At 43.2% G+C, this 18,884-nt stretch overlaps 2 protein-coding genes across 2 annotated transcripts; one reads left to right on the top strand and one right to left on the bottom strand.

Moving 5' to 3' along the window:
* Window positions 1–2,371: 2,371 nt before the first annotated feature.
* On the top strand, window positions 2,372–18,254 carry LOC113148415 (von Willebrand factor A domain-containing protein 5A-like). The gene is made up of 21 exons (XM_026340120.1): window positions 2,372–2,484; window positions 10,965–11,012; window positions 11,170–11,372; window positions 11,469–11,691; window positions 11,982–12,148; window positions 12,240–12,354; window positions 12,525–12,700; window positions 12,785–12,873; window positions 12,954–13,098; window positions 13,331–13,410; window positions 13,504–13,618; window positions 13,751–13,909; window positions 14,011–14,114; window positions 14,363–14,580; window positions 15,420–15,446; window positions 15,808–15,891; window positions 16,318–16,382; window positions 16,735–16,855; window positions 17,228–17,376; window positions 17,708–17,831; window positions 17,936–18,254. The coding sequence occupies exons 2-21, from the start codon at window positions 10,973–10,975 to the stop codon at window positions 18,013–18,015; spliced, it is 2,484 nt and encodes an 827-aa protein (XP_026195905.1). The 5' UTR covers window positions 2,372–2,484; window positions 10,965–10,972; the 3' UTR covers window positions 18,016–18,254.
* Window positions 3,501–6,846, bottom strand: LOC113171415. Its single transcript, XM_026373749.1, is given in 5 exon segments — window positions 3,501–4,135; window positions 4,138–4,784; window positions 4,912–5,396; window positions 5,468–5,865; window positions 5,928–6,846. Coding segments are annotated over 5 exon segments (3,084 nt in total).
* Window positions 18,255–18,884: the final 630 nt, after the last annotated feature.

Below are 18,884 nucleotides of genomic sequence, written 5' to 3'. Positions count from 1 at the left end.
AATTCAGCTATGTTTTATCAACTTTAGCAAATTTATTTCAGCTTTTTTAACTAAACATTTAACTTTACCTTTAACTGTTTAGATAAATTCAGTTGTGTTTTATCAACTTCAGCAAATTTATTTCAGCTTTTTTAACTAAACATTTAACTTTAACTGTTTAGATAAATTCAGCTGTTTTAATAACTTCAAATTTATTTCAGCTGTTTTAAGTTAACATTCAGCTGTTTTATCTTCTTCTTCATTTGTTTATCTCTGTTAAAACACTTCCTGTTTCTCTTCAGCTAATTTCAGCAGCGTTTTAAAACGTTTCAGCCTTTATCTAAATTACTGTTTAAATTAATTCAGCTATGTTTTATCAACTTCAGCAAATTTATTTCAGCTTTTTTAACTAAACATTTAACTTTTACCTTTAACTGTTTAAATAAATTCAGCTGTTTTATCAACTTTAGCAAATCTATTTAAGCTCTTTTTAACTTAACATTTAACTTTATCTTTAACTGTTTAGATAAATTCAGCTATGTTTTATCAACTTCATCAGATCTATTTCAGCTTTTTTAAGTTAACATTCAGCTGTTTTATCTTCTTCTTCATATGTTTATCTCTGTTAAAACACTTCCTGTTTCTCTTCATCAACTTTCAGCAGTTCTTCATGAATCGATTCAGCGTTTCAGCATTCACAGTGCATTTTCTTCAGGAAATGCTTTATCTAGTTATTATATATTATTATTATTATTCTTCCGTACGTTTTTTGGACTCTAACTACTCCTTCATACTTTGAGCTACAGAAACCGTTCAGGTATCAAAATGTTCAGCTTTTTAAGGAGAAGTGTGCTTCCATTCAGAATTTTTATAACTTTTATACTTTTTAAAATATTTAACTTTTAATAACTATTTTTTATAATGGATTCCTATGGGAGAGTCTCTTCAGCAACTCTTCAACTTCTTCTTCTTTCAGCTTTAACTACTTCAGCATACTTTCAGCTACAGAAATCATTCAGGTATCAAAATGTTCAGCTATTTCAGCTCTTTTAATCTTCCATTCAGTTTTTTTAATATTTTTTATAGTTTTTTCATAATTACAGTTTTTGTGACTTGATGTTTTTGGCTGATTTTGGACTTTATAATGGGAGTGAATGATGGAACGTTGGAGCAGCTAGAGTGGATGACGTCACAGCTTAGAGTGGAGAGGCCGATTTTTTTAAACCAAAATCTTTCTCAATAAACTGTCAGCACGGCCGCAATTTTCACTCTATCTGAATAATTTCTTCACAGAAATGTAGGTAAACTTGTCCTGATTCTGATAAGCTATTTATCTAATGTGAAAGAAAAGTCGTTTTTTCTCTGTGAGCCTCAGAGTGACGGGAGTCCCCCTCCGCTCTCCCATTAGCGGCAATGTTAAATTCGGTCTGAGATTCTGTCCGACCAGCTGAAGAGTCCACTTGTATCTCTCGCTCCTGTGACCACAATTTTCAGTCCTCAAACATAAAATTCACACTAGTGGTTCATTAAAGTCTTGGCTCTCACGTGGTTCGCTTATTTTGACGATATCTGTCGTAGTTTGGCTGAAAAAAGCCTGTTTGTAAGGGCTCCAAATCAGTTTTCACCTTAGCAAAAATCTTTGCGGTTGAAGTTTCCCGCCTCTCCCCTACAGTCTCCGTGGCAACGGCTGTGTCGGGTCACGTGATCGGGGCTGTTTATAAATCAGCGTCAGGCTCGTGTGTAGTTAGCCTGTTTATGCTAGCGGCTCTTTGCTAACATGCTTCAGTTTCTTCTACTTTCAGGTATTTTTAAGAAAACTGTTTAACTTTTGTTTTAACTTTTATATTTTAGATAAATTCAGCTATGATTTATCAACTTCAGCAAATCAATTTCAGCTTTTTTTAAGTAAACATTCAACTATTTTAGCTTCTTCTTTATATGTTTAGCTCTGTTAAAACACTTCCTGTTTCTCTTCAGCTAATTTCAGCAGCGTTTTAAAACGTTTAATCAACTTTCAGCAGTTCTTCATGAATCGATTCAGCGTTTCAGCATTCACAGTGCATTTTCTTCAGGAAATGCTTTATCTAGTTGTATTTTTACATTATTTTGAAATTAATAACTGAGACTGTGACTCCAGGTACAAAGCTCGTGCTGAAACTATTTTGTTTTGCTATTTGTGTTTCTGAACAGCAAACATTTCCAACCTGTACACTGGATAACTCATTACCAGGATAAAAGGTTAGAAGTGTTTTTCATAACTTAAAGTCCTAGTAAACATTAGAAAACTAGCTAAACTTATCTTATTATTGATGGCACATGTTGAAGCTCCGCCCGCCCGGTGTTCTTCTGTGAATAAAATCGAACATACCCTGTGGGCTTGGTTTGTTCGACTGCTCCGTCTCCTTAAAGTCTTCATGCTCCACGAACCTCCAGTTGTCTCTCTGCATATTTGGAGGATTCAGCTGCTGTAAATCTGTCCAGGACATTAAACGTGTATCATCAGAGGTAAGTTTTCCTTCACTGTGTTTATTTTGAAGAATAATAATGACAACATCAAACTCTGCAACAAAGAGTCAAGTTGCGTCCTGCCCTCATTTCTATTTTCATCTCCAATTTCCCGTCAGAGTGGGAAATGCAGCTCATTTTATTGTGTCAGTAAATCTGGAGTCAGCAGAGGTCTAGATGTTTTATAAGTACAAAACTAAACTGAAAGCTGGAAAGTGACGCAAAAGGGAGGCGGAGTAGAGCAAAAAAAAAAAAAAAAAAAGAAATGTTTTGGATGTGTGTTAGTGTGTTGTCAGCCCTTTAGGAAGTTATTCATGACAACACAAGTATAACTGTGAGAATAATAAGTAAGCTGTAATGTTAAGTAGGTAAGTAAAGTGTGACCATACCCCATAGAGTCAACTTTCCTGGAAACTGGATAAACGTGTTGAGAGTCCAAGAATTTTGATCAAAAGTCTGAATATTTGGAAGTCCAACAATGTTGATTGAAGCATTTTCTAAGAAGCAGTGTTGGAACCACGCCTGATGTGAGTGTATGTGTGTATGTGTGTATTCTTAAAATCAAATTGTGTTAGGTGCAGCTATGCATTCATTTAATCATGTTCTCGTTTTGGTGTCTGGGTAGAATAACAGCAAAATTGAATCAACTTAAGGTAACATGATAAACTGGAACCCAGCGGTGTCTCCCATTGGACACTGATAGATATTTTAATATATTGTGACCAGCCTCAGAGTGAACAACTCTTTTTATATTTATAAGAACCAACACAAAGTGACCACAGGTCTCAGCTTCCCCATTCAGTCACTCCGGAAGCACCAAATCTCCCGCCTGTTTCTCCCGGGTTCCCTCTTCCCCACCCCGGAAGCACACCTGACATCACGCAACTATATACACTACAAAATAAAAGACCCAATTAAAAGAACCACATAACACATAACAGGAATTGGAACAGTCAAACACCAACAAAACAATGTGCCCCACCTCTGAGTCGCTACACAGCCCCCCGCTAAGAGGTTTAAGTGTCCCCACTAACCTCAGTCCCTGTGACAAAGTCCCTTAAATGATCAGGCCGGTGCTGTTGACGCACCGGTCTCTCCTGATCCCCACCCCCAGAGTCCGAAAATGTCCCAAGTCCATTAGTGTCTCTGTCACTGTCACCGGGAATAACAGGTGGAGGGTTGTCCTCACCCTCGTCATCATCCCCAGTCGGGGCAAGCGGGTGGTAGGGTGCCAGCCGGTCCCAGTGCAGCACCACCTTCCGCCTCCGACCAGGCATCTGAACCCGAAAGACCACCTCCGAGAGCCGTTCCAACACCTCCCCCGGCCCTTGCCAGTGGCTGCAGAGCTTCGGTGAGATCCTCCTCTTTCTCACCGGGCAATACACCCACACTTTGTCCCCAGGTGCAAATGTGCGCCCCTGGCAGCGAGCGTCATATGCTCTTTTCTGTTTGACCCCAGCGTCCTTCCGTGCACGTCGGGTCAAATCGTGCACCAGTCTGAGTCTCTCTCTCAGGCGCCTGTAATAGTCCATCTCTGGGCCGCCAGCGATCTCCGGTTCTGGCGGCGATCCAAAGACCAAGTCGACTGGGGTGCGGAGCTCTCTACCAAACAGCAGTGCAGCAGGTGTGCACTGGCTGGACTCCTGTACGCAGTCCGGTATGACCAGAGGACCAGAGGCAGGTGCTGATCCCAATCTCGCTGGTGATGGCTGGTCAAGATGTCGAGCTGGGTGGCCAGGGTGCGGTTGAAACGCTCCACCAGCCCGTCGCTCTGTGGGTGAAGTGGAGTGGTCCGTGTTTTCCTCACTCCCATCCTCTGGCACACCTCACTAAACAGCCGGCTCTCGAAGTTACCCCCCTGGTCACTGTGGAGCTCCGCAGGAACCCCAAATCTGGTGAACATCTCGTCCACCAGTTTCTGTGCTGATGTGATGGCACTCTGGTCCGGCACCGCATACGCCTCTGGCCACTTAGTGAAATAATCCATTGCAACAAGGACATAGCGATTACCAGACTCTGTGAGGGGAAACGGCCCTAAAATGTCCACCCCGACCCTCTCCATTGGGGCACCCACCAGGTACTGCTGCAGCGGACCCCTGGAGCGCTGACAGGGTCCTTTCTGGGCAGTGCAGGTGTCACAGCATTGAACGTGGAGCTCCACATCCTGACGACAGCCATGCCAGTAGAACCTCTGCCTCAGACGGCAAATCGTTTTGGCGTTGCTGCAGCTTGTCCAACCCCTGGTCTGGCGCTCGCCACCGTCGGTACAGCACTCCGCCGTGAAGCTCCAAGTTGCCCCACTGGGAATGGAGGACCTTCACCTCAGGCTCCTCTGCAGACACTGCTGGCCAGTCTGGACGCTGCTGAGCTTCCAGCCAGCCTCTCACCATTAATAGCACAGGATCGACCCCCTGGTGATGGCATAACTGTTCCCCAGTGAACAGCTGCTCAGCCTCTCCGCTGTCGACTCCTAGGCGGGCGGTGGCTGCCTCGGGTCCCCTCTCCTCCTGACGCTGGCAGTGACGACACTCCTCTGCAGCGCAGTGTCGCCTGGAGAGGGCATCGGCGTTGCTGTGCTGTCGCCCCGGCCGATGTTGGATCTCGAAGTCATACTCCTGCAACACCTCCAGCCACCTCGCCACCTGACCCTCAGGCTGCCGGAAGTTGAGCAGGCAAGTGAGAGAGGCATGGTCAGTGCGCAGAGTGAACCGGTTGCCAAGCAGGTAGGGTCTGTAGTGCCGCACAGCCAGGACCACTGCTTGCAACTCCCGCCTGGTCACACAGTAGTTGCGCTCTGCTCGGTTCAGACTGCAGCTGTAGAAAGCCACTGCTCTCTCACCTGCCTCTCCCCCCTGGGAGAGGACGGTTCCGACCGCCACATTGCTGGCATCGGTGTGGAGGATGAAGGGCTGCTGGGGATCGGGGAGGGCCAGGACCGGAGCGTTGACCAAGGCCGCCCTCAGTTGCTGGAAGGCAGTGGTGCAGGCGCGGAGGCGTTACACAGTCCAAATGGCATGACCCGGAACTGCCACAGTCCCTGGCCGATGGTGAAAGCCGTTTTGGCTCGAGCCTCTGGGACCAGCTCCACTTGCCAGTAACCCCTCCTCAGGTCCAGGGAGCTAAACCAACACGACTCCGCCACATAATCCAGAGCGTCATCGATGCGGGGTAGTGGATAAGAGTCTTTTAGAGTGACGAAGTTAAGGCGCCTGTAGTCCACACAGAGCCGCCAGCCACCTCCTTTCTTCCTCACCATCACCACTGGGGCCGCCCAGGGGCTGTCCGACGGCTCGATTATGCCGTCGCGGCCATGGCGGTGATCAGCTCCGCTGCCGCTTGGCGTTTGGAGAGAGGCAGCCGGTGGAGTCGCAGGCGGATGGGCTGGGCCTCACCGGTGTTGATGTGGTGTTGCACCAGCCCTGTTCTGGTGCAATCTTCATCACGTGCAGCAAAAATGTCCACAAACGCCGCTAACAACTGCTGTAGCTGCTCTCTCTGCTGCTCTCCCAGATGTGCGCTGCTCCGCTGACCCAGCTCCTTCACAGCGTCGGCCGTCTCTGTTGTCGGGATGCTGGCTGATGGAGGTGACGGCTTGAGTGCGTTGGCCTCAGCGCGCCGACGAGCCCGGCGTCCCCGGGGTTTGATGATCCCTCCCCGACCCGACTGAAGTGGCACGGTCTCCGTGCCGAAGCATAGGGCGAGCCCCGACACGTCAACACGCGCACTCAAGCGGGTTAGCAGGTCCAGTCTGATGATGCAGTCGGCGCGGATGTCAGCAAGCCAAAACTCACGGCTCACCTCTTGCTCCCCCACAGCGACCTGCAGCACCCGTTTCCCTGGCATCACAGTCTTTTCCTCAGTAACAGTAATTAATTCTGTTGGAGTGGGAGTCCACCCCTCTAAGCAGATGGTAGACACTGTATCCACTGGGGCCCGACATTGCTGGTTCTCTATAACACAGTCCACATACAGTCCTTTAATAACCAGCGACCCACTGTGTGAATGTTCCCGGAGAGTCTTGTCTATGTCTATGTCTTTGCCACTCCACCCACCGTGTAGCGTGGCGAGCTGGACTTGAGCGAGGTAGGGCTCCAGGGGAGTCAGCCCGTTGAACCTCGGGAGGTTGACCGGTGTTTTGGGTGTCTGACTCGGTGCAACACTGTCAGGGACTGTTTCTGTTTGTGACGGTTGTTCCCCACTGCGTGCTTTGCTCGTTTTATGTAGATGAAGCCTGGGGATGCTGGAGCCGTCGGGTGGCTCTGGATCGCGGCAGCCCCGCGTTTGTCTCGCCCGCATCAGCCTATCCAGAAGCAGGCTGCTTTCCAGCACAGCTCGCTCCAGCTCCCGCAGTTCTTCTTCCATGGCTCGCTCTTTCCCGATCTAACAAGACAGATGAAATATCTCACTTCTGACAGCAATGTGACGAGCCTCAGAGTGAACAACTCTTCTTATTTTTATAAGAACCAACACAAAGTGACCACAGGTCTCAGCTTCCCCATTCAGTCACTCCGGAAGCACCAAATCTCCCGCCTGTTTCTCCCGGGTTCCCTCTTCCCCACCCTGGAAGCACACCTTACATCACTCAACTATATACACTACAAAATAAAAGACCCAATTAAAAGAACCACATAACACATAACAGGAATTGGAACAGTCAAACACCAACAAAACAATGTGCCCCACCTCTGAGTCGCTACAATATTTATTAGGTCACAGTTAGTTTCTAATTCTAATCTAGCCACAGGGGTTGCAAGCCAGTGACCTCTGTGCCGGTCCCAAGCCCGGATAAATAGAGAGGGTTGCGTCAGGTAGGGCATTCGGCGTAAAAATTGCCAAAATAACCATGCGAATCATCCACAAGACTTTCATACCGGATCGGTCGAGGCCCGGGTTAACAACGACCGTCACCGATGCTGTTAACCTACAGGGTGCCGGTGGAAATTTGACTACTGTTGGTCGAAGACAGAGGGGAGGTAGAAGGGTTCGTGGTCAGAGAGAGAAGGGAAAAGGCAGGAGCATAGGTTTGAGAATAGGGACTCTTACCATTGGCACAATGACAGGGAAAGGCAGAATGCTGGCAGACATGATGGAGAGAAGGAAGGTAGATGTACTGTGTGTGCAGGAGACAAGGTGGAAGGGCAGCAAGGCACGTATTATTGGAGGAGGATTGTGTTGCCTTTAGGGCAATCTTTAAGTTGTGAATATTTTTCCTGAATTCGTATTTAAGTTTGTTTAACGGAAAGTGTTCAGCCAAAATGTTTATAACTATGTTTATAGTAATGTTAAAATGTTTTCTGTTAGGATAAATAGCTAATTTGATAAGTTTAGATGATCTCGCGATATTTGTAAAGAAGAGAAGAAAATAAATGGCACAATCCCCTTCATTTGACGTCTGGTTAGCTCCGTGTTTAGTCAGAGTTTCAACACCCTGTACGAGAACACTAGAAGGATACAAACTGTTTTACCATGGTGTGGATAGGAAGAGAAACGGGGTAGGAGTGATCCTGAAGGGGGAGTTTGTGAACAGTGTCCTAGAGGTGAAAAGAGTCTCAGACAGGGTGATGTGCCTAAAGCTAGAAATTGAAGGGGTGATGGTAAATGTAGTCAGTGGGTATGCTCCACAGGTTGGCTGTGAGTGAGAAGAGAAGGAGAGATTCTGGAGTGAGTTTGATGAGGTCATAGAGGGTATCCCCAGAGGAGAGAGAGTTGTTGTTGGAGCAGACTTCAATGGGCATGTTGGTGAGGGCAACAGGGGTGATGAGGAGGTGATGGGCAGGTTTGGTATAAAGGAAAGGAATCTGGAAGGACAGATGGTGGTGGACTTTGCTAAGAGGATGGAAATGGCTGTAGTCAACACTTACTTCCAGAAGAGAGAGGAACATAGAGTGACATACAGAAGTGGAGGTAGGAGTACACAGGTGGACTACATCCTATGTAGACGAGGTCATTTGAGAGAGGTTAGTGACTGCAAAGTGGTGGTAGGAGAGAGTGTAGCCAGACAGCACCGCATGGTGGTGTGTAAGATGACTCTGGAGGTCAAGAAGAAGAAGAGAGGGATGACAGAGAAGAAGACCAAGTGGTGGAAGCTAAAGAACTTGTGAGGAATTCAGGCAGAAGTTGAAACAGGTTCTGGGTGGTCAGGATGAGCTTCCAGATGACTGGGAATCTACAGCAGAGGTTATCAGGGAAACAGGTAGAAAGGTGCTTGGTGTGTCATCTGGAAAGAGGAAAGAAGGTAAAGACACTTGGTGGTGGAATGAGGAAGTACAGGAATGTGTCCAGAGGAAGAGGTTAGCTAGAAGGAAGTGGGATGTAGAAAGGATTGAGGAAAGTAGACAGGAGTACAAGGAAGCGCAGCGTAGAGTGAAGAGGGAGGTGGCAAAGGCCAAACAGAAAGCTTACGATGAGCTGTATGACAGGTTAGACACAAAGGAAGGAGAGAAGGATTTGTAGAGGCTGACCAGACAGAGAGATAGAGATGGGAAGGATGTGCAACAGGTAAGGGTGATTAAGGACAGAGATGGAAAGGTGCTAATGACACAAGAGAGTGTGCAGAAAAGATGGAAGGAGTATTTTGAGGAGCTGATGAATGAGGAAAATGACGGAAAGAAGGGAGGAAGACGTGGATGAAGTGGAGCAGGAAGTAGCAGAGATTGGAAAGGATGAGGTTAAGAAGGCTCTGAAAAGGATGAAGAGTGGAAAGGGTGTTGGTCCTGATGACATACCTGTGGAGGTGTGGAAGTGCTTAGGAGAGACAGCAGTGGAGTTTCTAACCAGTTTGTTCAATAGGATTCTAGAGAGTGAGAAGATGCCTGAGGAATGGAGAAGCGTTCTGGTTCCGATCTTTAAGAACAAGGGTGACACGCAGAACTGCAGCAACTATAGAGGAATAAAGTTGATGAGCCACACAATGAAGCTGTGGGAAAGAGTAGTGGAAGCCAGGCTTAGGAAGAAGGTGGAGATTTGTGAGCAGCAGTATGGTTTTATGCCCTGTAAGAGCACCACTGACGTCCCTTCTTGTTTGCTATGCTGATGGACAGGCTGACAGATGAGGTCAGACAGGAATCTCCCTGGACAATGATGTTTGCGGATGATATTGTGATTTGCAGTGAGAGTAGAGAGCAGGTAGAGAACAGCTAGAGAGGTGGAGGTTTGCTCTGGAAAGAAGAGGCATGAAGGTCAGTCGTAGTTAGACAGAATACATGTGTCTGAACGAGAGGGATCCAGGTAGAAGCGTTAGGTTACAGGGGGCTGAGGTGAAGAAGGTACAGGAGTTTAAGTACTTGGGTTCAACAGTTCAGTGTGATGGGGAGTGTGGAAAATAGGTGAAGAGGCGAGTGCAGGCAGGTTGGAGCGGGTGGAGGAAAGTATCAGGAGTGTTGTGTGACAGAAGAGTGTCAGCAAGACTCAAAGGAAAGGTGTACAAGACAGTGGTGAGACCAGCTCTGCTCTATGGGTTAGAGACGGTAGCAGTGAGAAAAAGACAAGAGGCTGAGATGGAGGTAGCAGAGATGAAGATGTTGAGGTTCTCCTTAGGAGTGACCAGGTTAGACAGAATAAGGAACGAGTACATCAGAGGGACGGCTCATGTTGTCTGTGTTAGCGACAAAGTCAGGGAGGCCAGACTGAGATGGTTTGGACATGTACAGAGGAGGGATAGTGAATATATTGGTAGAAGGATGTTGGAGATGGAGCTGCCAGGCAGGAGGGCAAGAGGACGACCAAAGAGGAGATATATGGATGTCTTAACAGAGGACATGAGGTTGGCTAGTGTTAGGGTAGAAGATGCCCATGATAGAGTGAGGTGGAAAAGGATGATTCGCTGTGGCGACCCCTGATGGGAAAAGCCGAAAGAGAAGAAGAAGTTAGTTTCTAATTCTAACCGGAGACCACACACTGAGTCCTTATAACAACTCCTTGGGTGGGTTTTCATAACAGTACTTCACATGACTGATTACTTCTGTCTGAACTAGTCAATGATTACATATGTAGAAATGACACGAATGTATATAGCCTCCTATGGGGTGACAGCAGGTCCTATAGAATATAGTGGTGGTGAATACACAAGGTAGAAAAAGGTGAGCAAGGAAAATGCATTATTAATAATTATTGGTCAATAATATGAATTGATTGGTGTCTGACAATGCACATTTATAAACTACTGATATTAAAGTCTTTACTGTGTAATGTATAAAAGTTGTCTGAAGTACTAAAGGCAAGAGAAGGCAACTTCTTCTGTTCTAAGTTTCAAGACATGCTGGGTGTGGCATGCACTGTAAATGTTAAGTCTCCAGTCCTTAAGTCTCAAGAACCTTTGTGTCTCATTACCAAACACTCCAACCACTTTCTGGGACTAACCTGTCTGTGGATATGTTTCCTTTTTAGGATCTGATAAACAAAAATACAAAATATACAATAGCTATCACTACCATTCATCACCACAGCAGAGAATCCTAAAACAATCTTTTTTTTCTGCACAGGTACAAGCATGAACTGCTGTGGTCTGCTAACTCCTGGAAAGGAACCAGGTACAGAGCTGTTAGAAAAAACACTTATTTTATTATTGTCCTATTTATCTATTAGACATAGTCATGTTAAGATACAGTTTTATTGTTTTACCCACTGAATACACGGACGTTCTCACCCTGTATTTATGTGTTGTCTTTTTATTTGTTTCTCGGTCAGTTCCTCTGAAGAGCATCAAGGTGGAGCTGGAGGTCAGGGACCATGTGGCTACAGTGGTCTCCACTCTGCTCTATGAGAACAAGGAGGACAAACCAATAGAGGCAGTTTTTGTCTTCCCTCTACCTGGAGATGCTGCTGTTTGTCATTTCAGTGCTGTGATTGGACAAACACAGATTGTAGCTGAGGTGAAGGAGAAACAGCAGGTGAGCTGGACAGAAAACATTGACTCTGTATAAAGGAAATAAAAACAGTAAATATAGTAAATGTTTCACAGAGAGTATCTGTTGTCTGTATTTCAGGCTCGTGAGGAGTATGATGATGCACTGAGCTCCGGTCAGCAGGCCTTTCTATTGGAGGAGAGTGACCAGAGTCCAGATATATTTTCTCTGAGTGTGGGGAGTCTTCCTCAAGGAGAGAGCGCCTCCATCAGGCTGGAGTATGTCACTGAGCTGGCTGTGCAGGCTGATGACGGACTGAGGTTTTGTCTCCCTGCTGTGCTCAACCCTCGATACCAACCTCAGGGTAGGAAAACAAGCCAATACATTAATCAGGAACCTTTAAACATCGTGCACCACACATCTCTTCACAGAAATGTTTTAAATGTTCCTGATTCTCTCCTGAAACAAATATCTTTTTCACACTGACACTACCCGATTAAGTAAAATAGGAAGAAGAATAGAAAGTATAAGGACCTGGCAGAGCGGTGTCTTTTCATCATGCTTTGCTTTATAACAGGGGCTCCAGGTTGAGGACTTTCTGTGTGTAACACCTTTTATTACAGAATTTCTAACCTGTCTGATCTTGTTTTACAGGTAGTGAAGGTGCCAGTGTCCAGGTGACGTCTGTTCCAGCCTCTCTGGTTCCCTACAGTCTGTCTTTCTCTGCTCGAGTGTCGTGTCCTCGTCCAATCTCTAAAGTAGAGTCCAGCTCTTCTCTGGATCCTCTCCAGTACCTCAATGCAGAGAAAACCCAGGCCACGGTAGGTCGACTGATAATGTGTCGGTTGCGTGTGGTTGTTCTTCAGAACTGAAAAGAAATTTTATAACTTTATGTTTTTTTATGAACCATAGGTGAAGTTGGCTGCAGGACACAAGTTTGACAGAGATGTTGAACTGCTGATTTATTACACTGATGCCCACCAGCCCACTGCTGTGGTAGAGTCAGGACAGGCCTCTGCCAAGCCGGGTGAGGTCAAACTAGCAAAGTTGTAACTACTATATGCAATATACAAGCTTAGTATGTTCAACATATTGTAATGAAATAAACGATAAAAGAAGACATTAGTTCTATGTATCATAATAAAACAGTGGGTTTGGTATTGGCCTGTATTAGCATGTCTTTGTTCTGTGTTTCAGGCACTCTGATGGGTGATCCAGTAGTGATGGTGAGCCTGTATCCTGAGTTCCCTCAGTCTGTGATGTCTTCAGTCGCCTCATGTGGAGAATTTATTTTCTTACTGGATCGATCTGGGAGTATGGATTGTCCTATCAATAACAGCAACCAGCAAGAGACTCGTATTGCCAGTGCCAGGGTATACAAGAGTTTACTCCATCACAACATACTTTGTCTTATTCTCATACAGCTGCCTTAACTAACCTTCATGTGTTTCTTCAAGGACACTTTACTGCTCCTGTTGAAGAGTTTACCAATGGGCTGCTATTTCAACATCTACAGTTTTGGTTCCTCATATGAACACATCTTCCCGTGAGTCCCTCCCTCTACACGAAATGCATTTCCAAACATCTACCTCCTGACCTCCTCTGTGTGTTTTTTTCTGATGACAGTAAGAGTGTGGAGTACAGTGAGACGACGATGGAGGAGGCTCTGAAGAAGGTTGAACAGATGGCCGCTGATCTGGGAGGAACTGAGATCCTTGAGCCTCTCAAACACATTTACAGCCAGCCCTGCATTCTCAATCAACCAAGACAAGTAATACACCCACACATACAGGCACAAGCCACCATTTGATACTATGTCTATGATTAGTGCAGTAATTACCTTACTGGGTGTAGAGAAGGGGCTAAGGAGACAGTCTTCAGGGGCTCCATCTATAGCTGTTGTTGCTATACATTCCCTTTTTTGTAAAAGTGGAAAGTTCATGTCTTTAAAATGAAATAGACATTTATTTGTAAAGGGTGAGTCATTCTTCATTCTTCCCTAGCTATTTGTCTTCACTGACGGAGAGGTGTGGAATACCAAAGAAATTCTACAACTAGTGACGAGGAATTCAGGTTCCCACAGGTGAAACCACAACAGAACAAAAGATAGCAAACACCCACAAAATGTTCCATGTTTTAATGTGTTTATGTGAAAAACTAAACAACTGTATTGTAGGTGTTTCTCCTTTGGGATTGGAGAAGGAGCCAGCACTGCTCTTATTAATGGTTTGGCCAAGAATGGAGGAGGTCATGCTCAGTTCATCAGTGGAGCTGACAGGATGCAACCCAAAGTAAGACAAAATAAAAAATGTTTTTTTTTTTTCTGAAAGGAATACAGGATAGGATAACAACTATATGTTATAATACATTTTACAAAACCCCAGTTCCTCTCTCAACTTTTCATTTCCATTTTTGCTCATCAGGTGATGCAGTCGCTGAGATTTTCTCTGCAACCAGCTGTGGTTGACATCTCAGTCATGTGGGATTTACCTAAAGGAGTGTCTGCCACTGTTCTCTCTCCACCAATCACTGCTATTTTCCAGGGTCAGAGGTCACTGGTTTACGCCCAGCTCACTGGACAGGTAGTGCCAGCGCTAAGTCTTGTTTATTACATTTGTTTTAAAAAATATAACAACAGTGATTTTTTAAATTACTAATTTCAAACACTTTAATGTTCTGTCAGAGTTCAGAAGCAGCAGAGGGTTGTGTGAAGGTGAAGTACAACCTGGCAGGTCATCCCTCTCAGAGCCAAGTCAACTTCAGTCTCAAACCTGCAGAAGACACTGGGTAAAGCTATTTACCATAGTTTAAAGATGTGTAACTCTACCAAGTAGGGATGTGTGATATTAACAGAGCCGTTCATATTGTGTGCAATGGTTCGTTTGTATTTGGTGAAACAAGTTAGTTGTTGCTATGTTACTTATAGAGAAAATGTTTCATGTCCTTACATCCCTCTTAGTACCTCTTAGGACTGATTACATATAAATCAGTTATAGAAATGCAGCAGTGTGTTTACTTTTCTCACTTCTCTACAGATTAACAGTTCACAGGTTGGGTGCTCGCTCTCTGATTCGCTCCCTGGAGGTGGAGCAAAAAGATGGAGAAAAGGTAGATGAGGGATTGAGGAAGAAAGTGGTGGAGCTCAGCGTCCAATCAGGAGTGAGCAGTGCCTACACTGCCTTCATTGCTGTCAACAAAAGCAACAAAGAGACGATTCAAGGACCTCTGGTGCGCAGAAATGTTCCAGCACCCAGTGAGTGCATTTTTCTGTCTACGCATGTTGGATGATAAAGACCATGACACCATCCCTTAATACAGTAAAATACAATAAAACGTACATAAAACTTACACATGATAGACCAGGTTAAATGACAGGGAAGAAGAACACACACCTTGATTTATTTTAAGCATTATCCTTCATTATGTCACTATGTTGATTTATAATGTTTTTATTAATAACAGCCATGTTAAGCTATGTTTGTGTGGAAAAGAGGCATGTTAAAGAAGGGAGTGAGTAGCTGGAAATGCTCTATTTATTAAAGACATGTCAAGTATCACCATATGTGTGTACTGACATCTAGTGATCAGTGACAGCGTTACTTTATTAATCAGCTGAGTTTTGTAAAAATGCTTAATTGTTGCCAACTTTAAACTTGAACGTTGCTACTTCAGAAGGGGACCTTTGCATAAAATGTCTTTTTACTGATGCAGTTTAATAACATAAAATGTCTCTATACCATATAAAAAGTAATTTGAAAACCAGTTTTAGGTAAAACTCACATATTTATGTGTAGTGTACTGTGTGTACTACAACCCTTTTTAGAATTGGGGCTGTAAGTAATACTACAGTTAACACAGTTTACTTCTTCTTTCATATGATGCTTTTATGGGACTTGGATATTGTGGAATGTACTGCACATGTCCATGTCTGTCCAAATATTCCTTTCACCATTGGTGCATTTGTAAAAAGCCTTAGACTTTATATGATTAAACTGCACACATGCACTAGTTATCAGTTTATTAGGTTATGATATTATATGATATTTATATTATCGGTAGCCCCAGCTAATATCCTACTCTCCTTAATCTCAGGGATGATGTCCGCTCCTGTACCCCAGAGTAAGTAAAAAGCTCATTGTCTTTCTGAACACACACTGGTCTATTTCTACACCCACGAACACATGAGGTCACAGTGACCTTGACCTTTGACATTTGGCCACCACAATATAAGTAGTTCATCCTTCAACTGGAATTTTTTTTGCCAAGTTTGATAATTTCCCCCAAGTCTTTGCTGAAAAACAATAAAAACTGTGGGCAGTGTTATAGTGTGAGCGAGTGATAGCAACATTCAGCTTTTACTGCACTATTCGAGTTAATCCAGAATATGCAAACAGATTTAATCATTGCAATTATGACCTTTTAACATTTTATTTTAGTATATTTTTGTTGTTCTGACAATGTATTTCTTTCAAAAATGCAGGATTTCACGAATGCTATTTGTATGGTCCTCCTGAACCAGAGTTTGGAGAGATGATGGATGACGCAGATATGTATTTATCTTCAGGTTTGCATTCATATTATCTACGTTTTACAGAATGGTGACAACTTGAAACTTTTTTTTTCCAGCTTTTTTTGTTTTTTTATTTACAATTTGTGATGTTCTGAGATAAGATTCTTCCACCATCAAAATGTATTGGATACATTTCTATTTAGCACTGCAAGTTTTGCAGTCATCCAGGAAGTTTTCTACACTGGTAAAGTATTGTATAATCAGATAACTTTAACCTGACTTCTGTCTAATCTATTTTAACAATGTTAAACCACTTTTATATTGATCTTCAACTGTTGTTCACCATTATAAGACCAGAATAAGTGGGCAAAGTAAAGAGTTTGATTTAGAAATGTATTTAAATATGAGCCCAATAATGAAAAAACAAACAAACATTTATCTGTACATGTTACTGTAAAGATTTTGATTTGATTCTGCTAGATGCAGATCTGGCTGCTGCACTGGAAAAGACCAGTGAGGAGGTGGAGAAGCCAAAGCCTGCATCGGTGGGTTAGAGTCAAATAAAAATAATTAGAAGTGTGACTTATTTTAAAACAGCCTTGATTTGCAGACAGATTTCATGAAGCAGAAAGTTGGTTTGATCCCCTCAAATGTTATTGTGAACTACTTGTTTATGACAGGCATTAAACACATCTATGAATAGGTCACGTGAAAGCATTTGTATTTGTGATTATATTTTATTCAGGAAATATTAATGGCCAATATTACTGCTGTTAAAAGCAAATCAAAATCATTCCGTTTATCCTCTTGATATTTTATCTTTGCTCATTCTGTATGTTTCTCTTCATTTTAAATCCTCTTTTTATTTTTGTTTGTGTGTCTTATATCAATCACAAGTCTTCAAGGACCACAAGCTTTTTTTCTAATTTTAAGAAAAAGGTCAGGGCCTTCTTGAAGCCACGTGAGACGTCTCTCAAGACAGATGATGCTGATTGCCACCACTCTTCAAAGCTAAATGGTACGGTATTTTTTGGTAATGCCACCTGTAGATATGCAATGTCAGAGTCCCTGTGGAGTAGTCCAATGCTAAATTTCCATTGTATACAGGCAGACACTGTACACAAAACCTACTTATCACATTACCCATTTAATTATTTTTTGACTAATATTACTGATTCTGCACACATAGATGTCATGATCCATTAATTACATGGCAGATATCATTCATAGTTGATGCTTTAATTACCAGTGTAATAGATTACAAAGGTTATGCATCTTTATTCTTAGAAACCTGCTAATTTTTCATTAGATGTACACAAAAATAAAAGGAGGAAAACCTAATTACAGTAAAATGATGTGCAGTTTGCAATTTCTTTCATTTTCTTTTCAGAAACCGGTTTGCCTGAGCGGCCCCCCAGAGACCCTTTGCTGCAGTTGGTGTCTCTCCAGAAGGCGTCTGGCTGCTGGTTGCTAGATGCAGCTCTGGCTGCTGCACTGGGAAAGACCAGTGAGGAGGTGGAGAAGCCAAAGCCTGCATCGGTGGGTCTCAGTCAAATAGAAATAATTAGTAGTGTGACTTATTTTAAATCGGCCTTGATTTGCAGACAGATTTCATGGAGCAGAAAGTTGGTTTGATCCCCTCAAGTGTTATTGTGAACTACTAGTTTATAACAGGCATTAAACACATCTATGAATAGCTCCCGTGAAAGCATTTGTATTTGTGGTTATATTTTATTTAGGAAATATTGTTGCTGTTAAAAGCAAATCAAAACCATTCAGTTTCTCCTCTTGATATTTTGTCTTTGCTCATTCTGTATGTTTCTCTTCATATTAAATCCTCTTTTTATTTTTGTTTGGTATGGTGTTTTAGGTCAACCAGGAAGTGTGGGCCACCATTCTGGCTCTGATCTGGCTTCATGGTTTTAAGATAGATGCTAAAGAAGAGTGGGAACTTCTGGCTATGAAGGCAGTGTCATGGATTCATGCTCAGAACGGTAATACCATGATAACTAATGTTGATCTGTTTTTATCAGCGTGTGCTGGTGAAAATCAACTACTTGGAAGATAACTTTTACTTTTGCTTGTTTTTTTTTCTCAGCACCATTAGTGACCGAGTGTGTGGAAGCTGGAAATGCACTGTTGGGCTGCAGCGTGCAGAAAGATTCATTGGGGCTCTAAAGTTTTAATTTTACTTGCATCTCCTCCAGTTCTGATTACTAGACAGACTTACTCCATCCTAAGACCTTTTCATGCATGTTACATGTTGTCTTATCTACCTCTGTAACAGTTTGTGCCTTAATATAAATGTGTCATTGATCTAGGATTAGCTGTGTAACAGGAAAAAAAGTTCTTCTGCTTTGCTGCTTTGTTTCTTTGTATCCAAACTTTTAATCTCTAATAAATGTCAATGTCCAGAACTGGAACTTCATTCATGCGTACATACAAACAAGCAGAGATAATAGATGTACACAAACTAAACTTCAGATACTTGCACAAAAATTACTTTGCTATAAGTAGAAGTACCTCTGAATGCATCAGTGCAATACTGTGCAGTTCAACAAGCTAAGCCAGTAAACAAGACACAACACTTGGTAACACTTACTTACTGTTTTTGGCACCTTTAAGAACTGTGACACATCATACTACTAGTGTTAGTAACAATTACCTTTAATAATAGTATTATAATAATAAAATGTATTTATAGAGCACTTTACTACACATGTTGCAAAGTGCTTTACATAAGAAAAAACAAAACAAAACACATAACCCAACAAATCCACTTCCAGATTAGAGTTGTATTGTACCGAAATAAAAATTGAACAAATAGCCTTAAAGCTTTGGTCATTTTTTACTTGTGAAATCCAGAAATTGGAGCCTTTGGAGACAGAGGTACACATGCCAGACACCAGATGGCGCCATGCACACAGACATCCAGCAGAACAAAGAGGAATACAGAATAATTTCTATAACTTACACTCAGGCAGTCAAATCTGAAAAAATTAAGGTTGAATGTGCAAAGACAAGAAATACTTTAACTACAGCTGGTT

Source organism: Anabas testudineus, chromosome 13, assembly GCF_900324465.2.
Source record: "Anabas testudineus chromosome 13, fAnaTes1.2, whole genome shotgun sequence".
Classification (NCBI taxonomy): Eukaryota; Metazoa; Chordata; class Actinopteri; order Anabantiformes; family Anabantidae; genus Anabas; species Anabas testudineus.
Note: the sequence above shows the minus strand (reverse complement) of the source record. Positions and strands in the feature narration are given on the sequence as shown.

What these genes read in the sequence shown, in the direction of transcription:
- LOC113148415 (XM_026340120.1), top strand. Translation starts at nt 10,973, where the DNA reads ATGAACTGCTGTGGTCTGCTAACTCCTGGAAAGGAACCAG. An exon ending in ACAGGCCTCTGCCAAGCCGG is followed by an intron (nt 12,355 to 12,524) that starts GTGAGGTCAAAC and finishes TCTGTGTTTCAG; the next exon opens with GCACTCTGATGGGTGATCCA. An exon ending in CTGACAGGATGCAACCCAAA is followed by an intron (nt 13,619 to 13,750) that starts GTAAGACAAAAT and finishes TTTGCTCATCAG; the next exon opens with GTGATGCAGTCGCTGAGATT.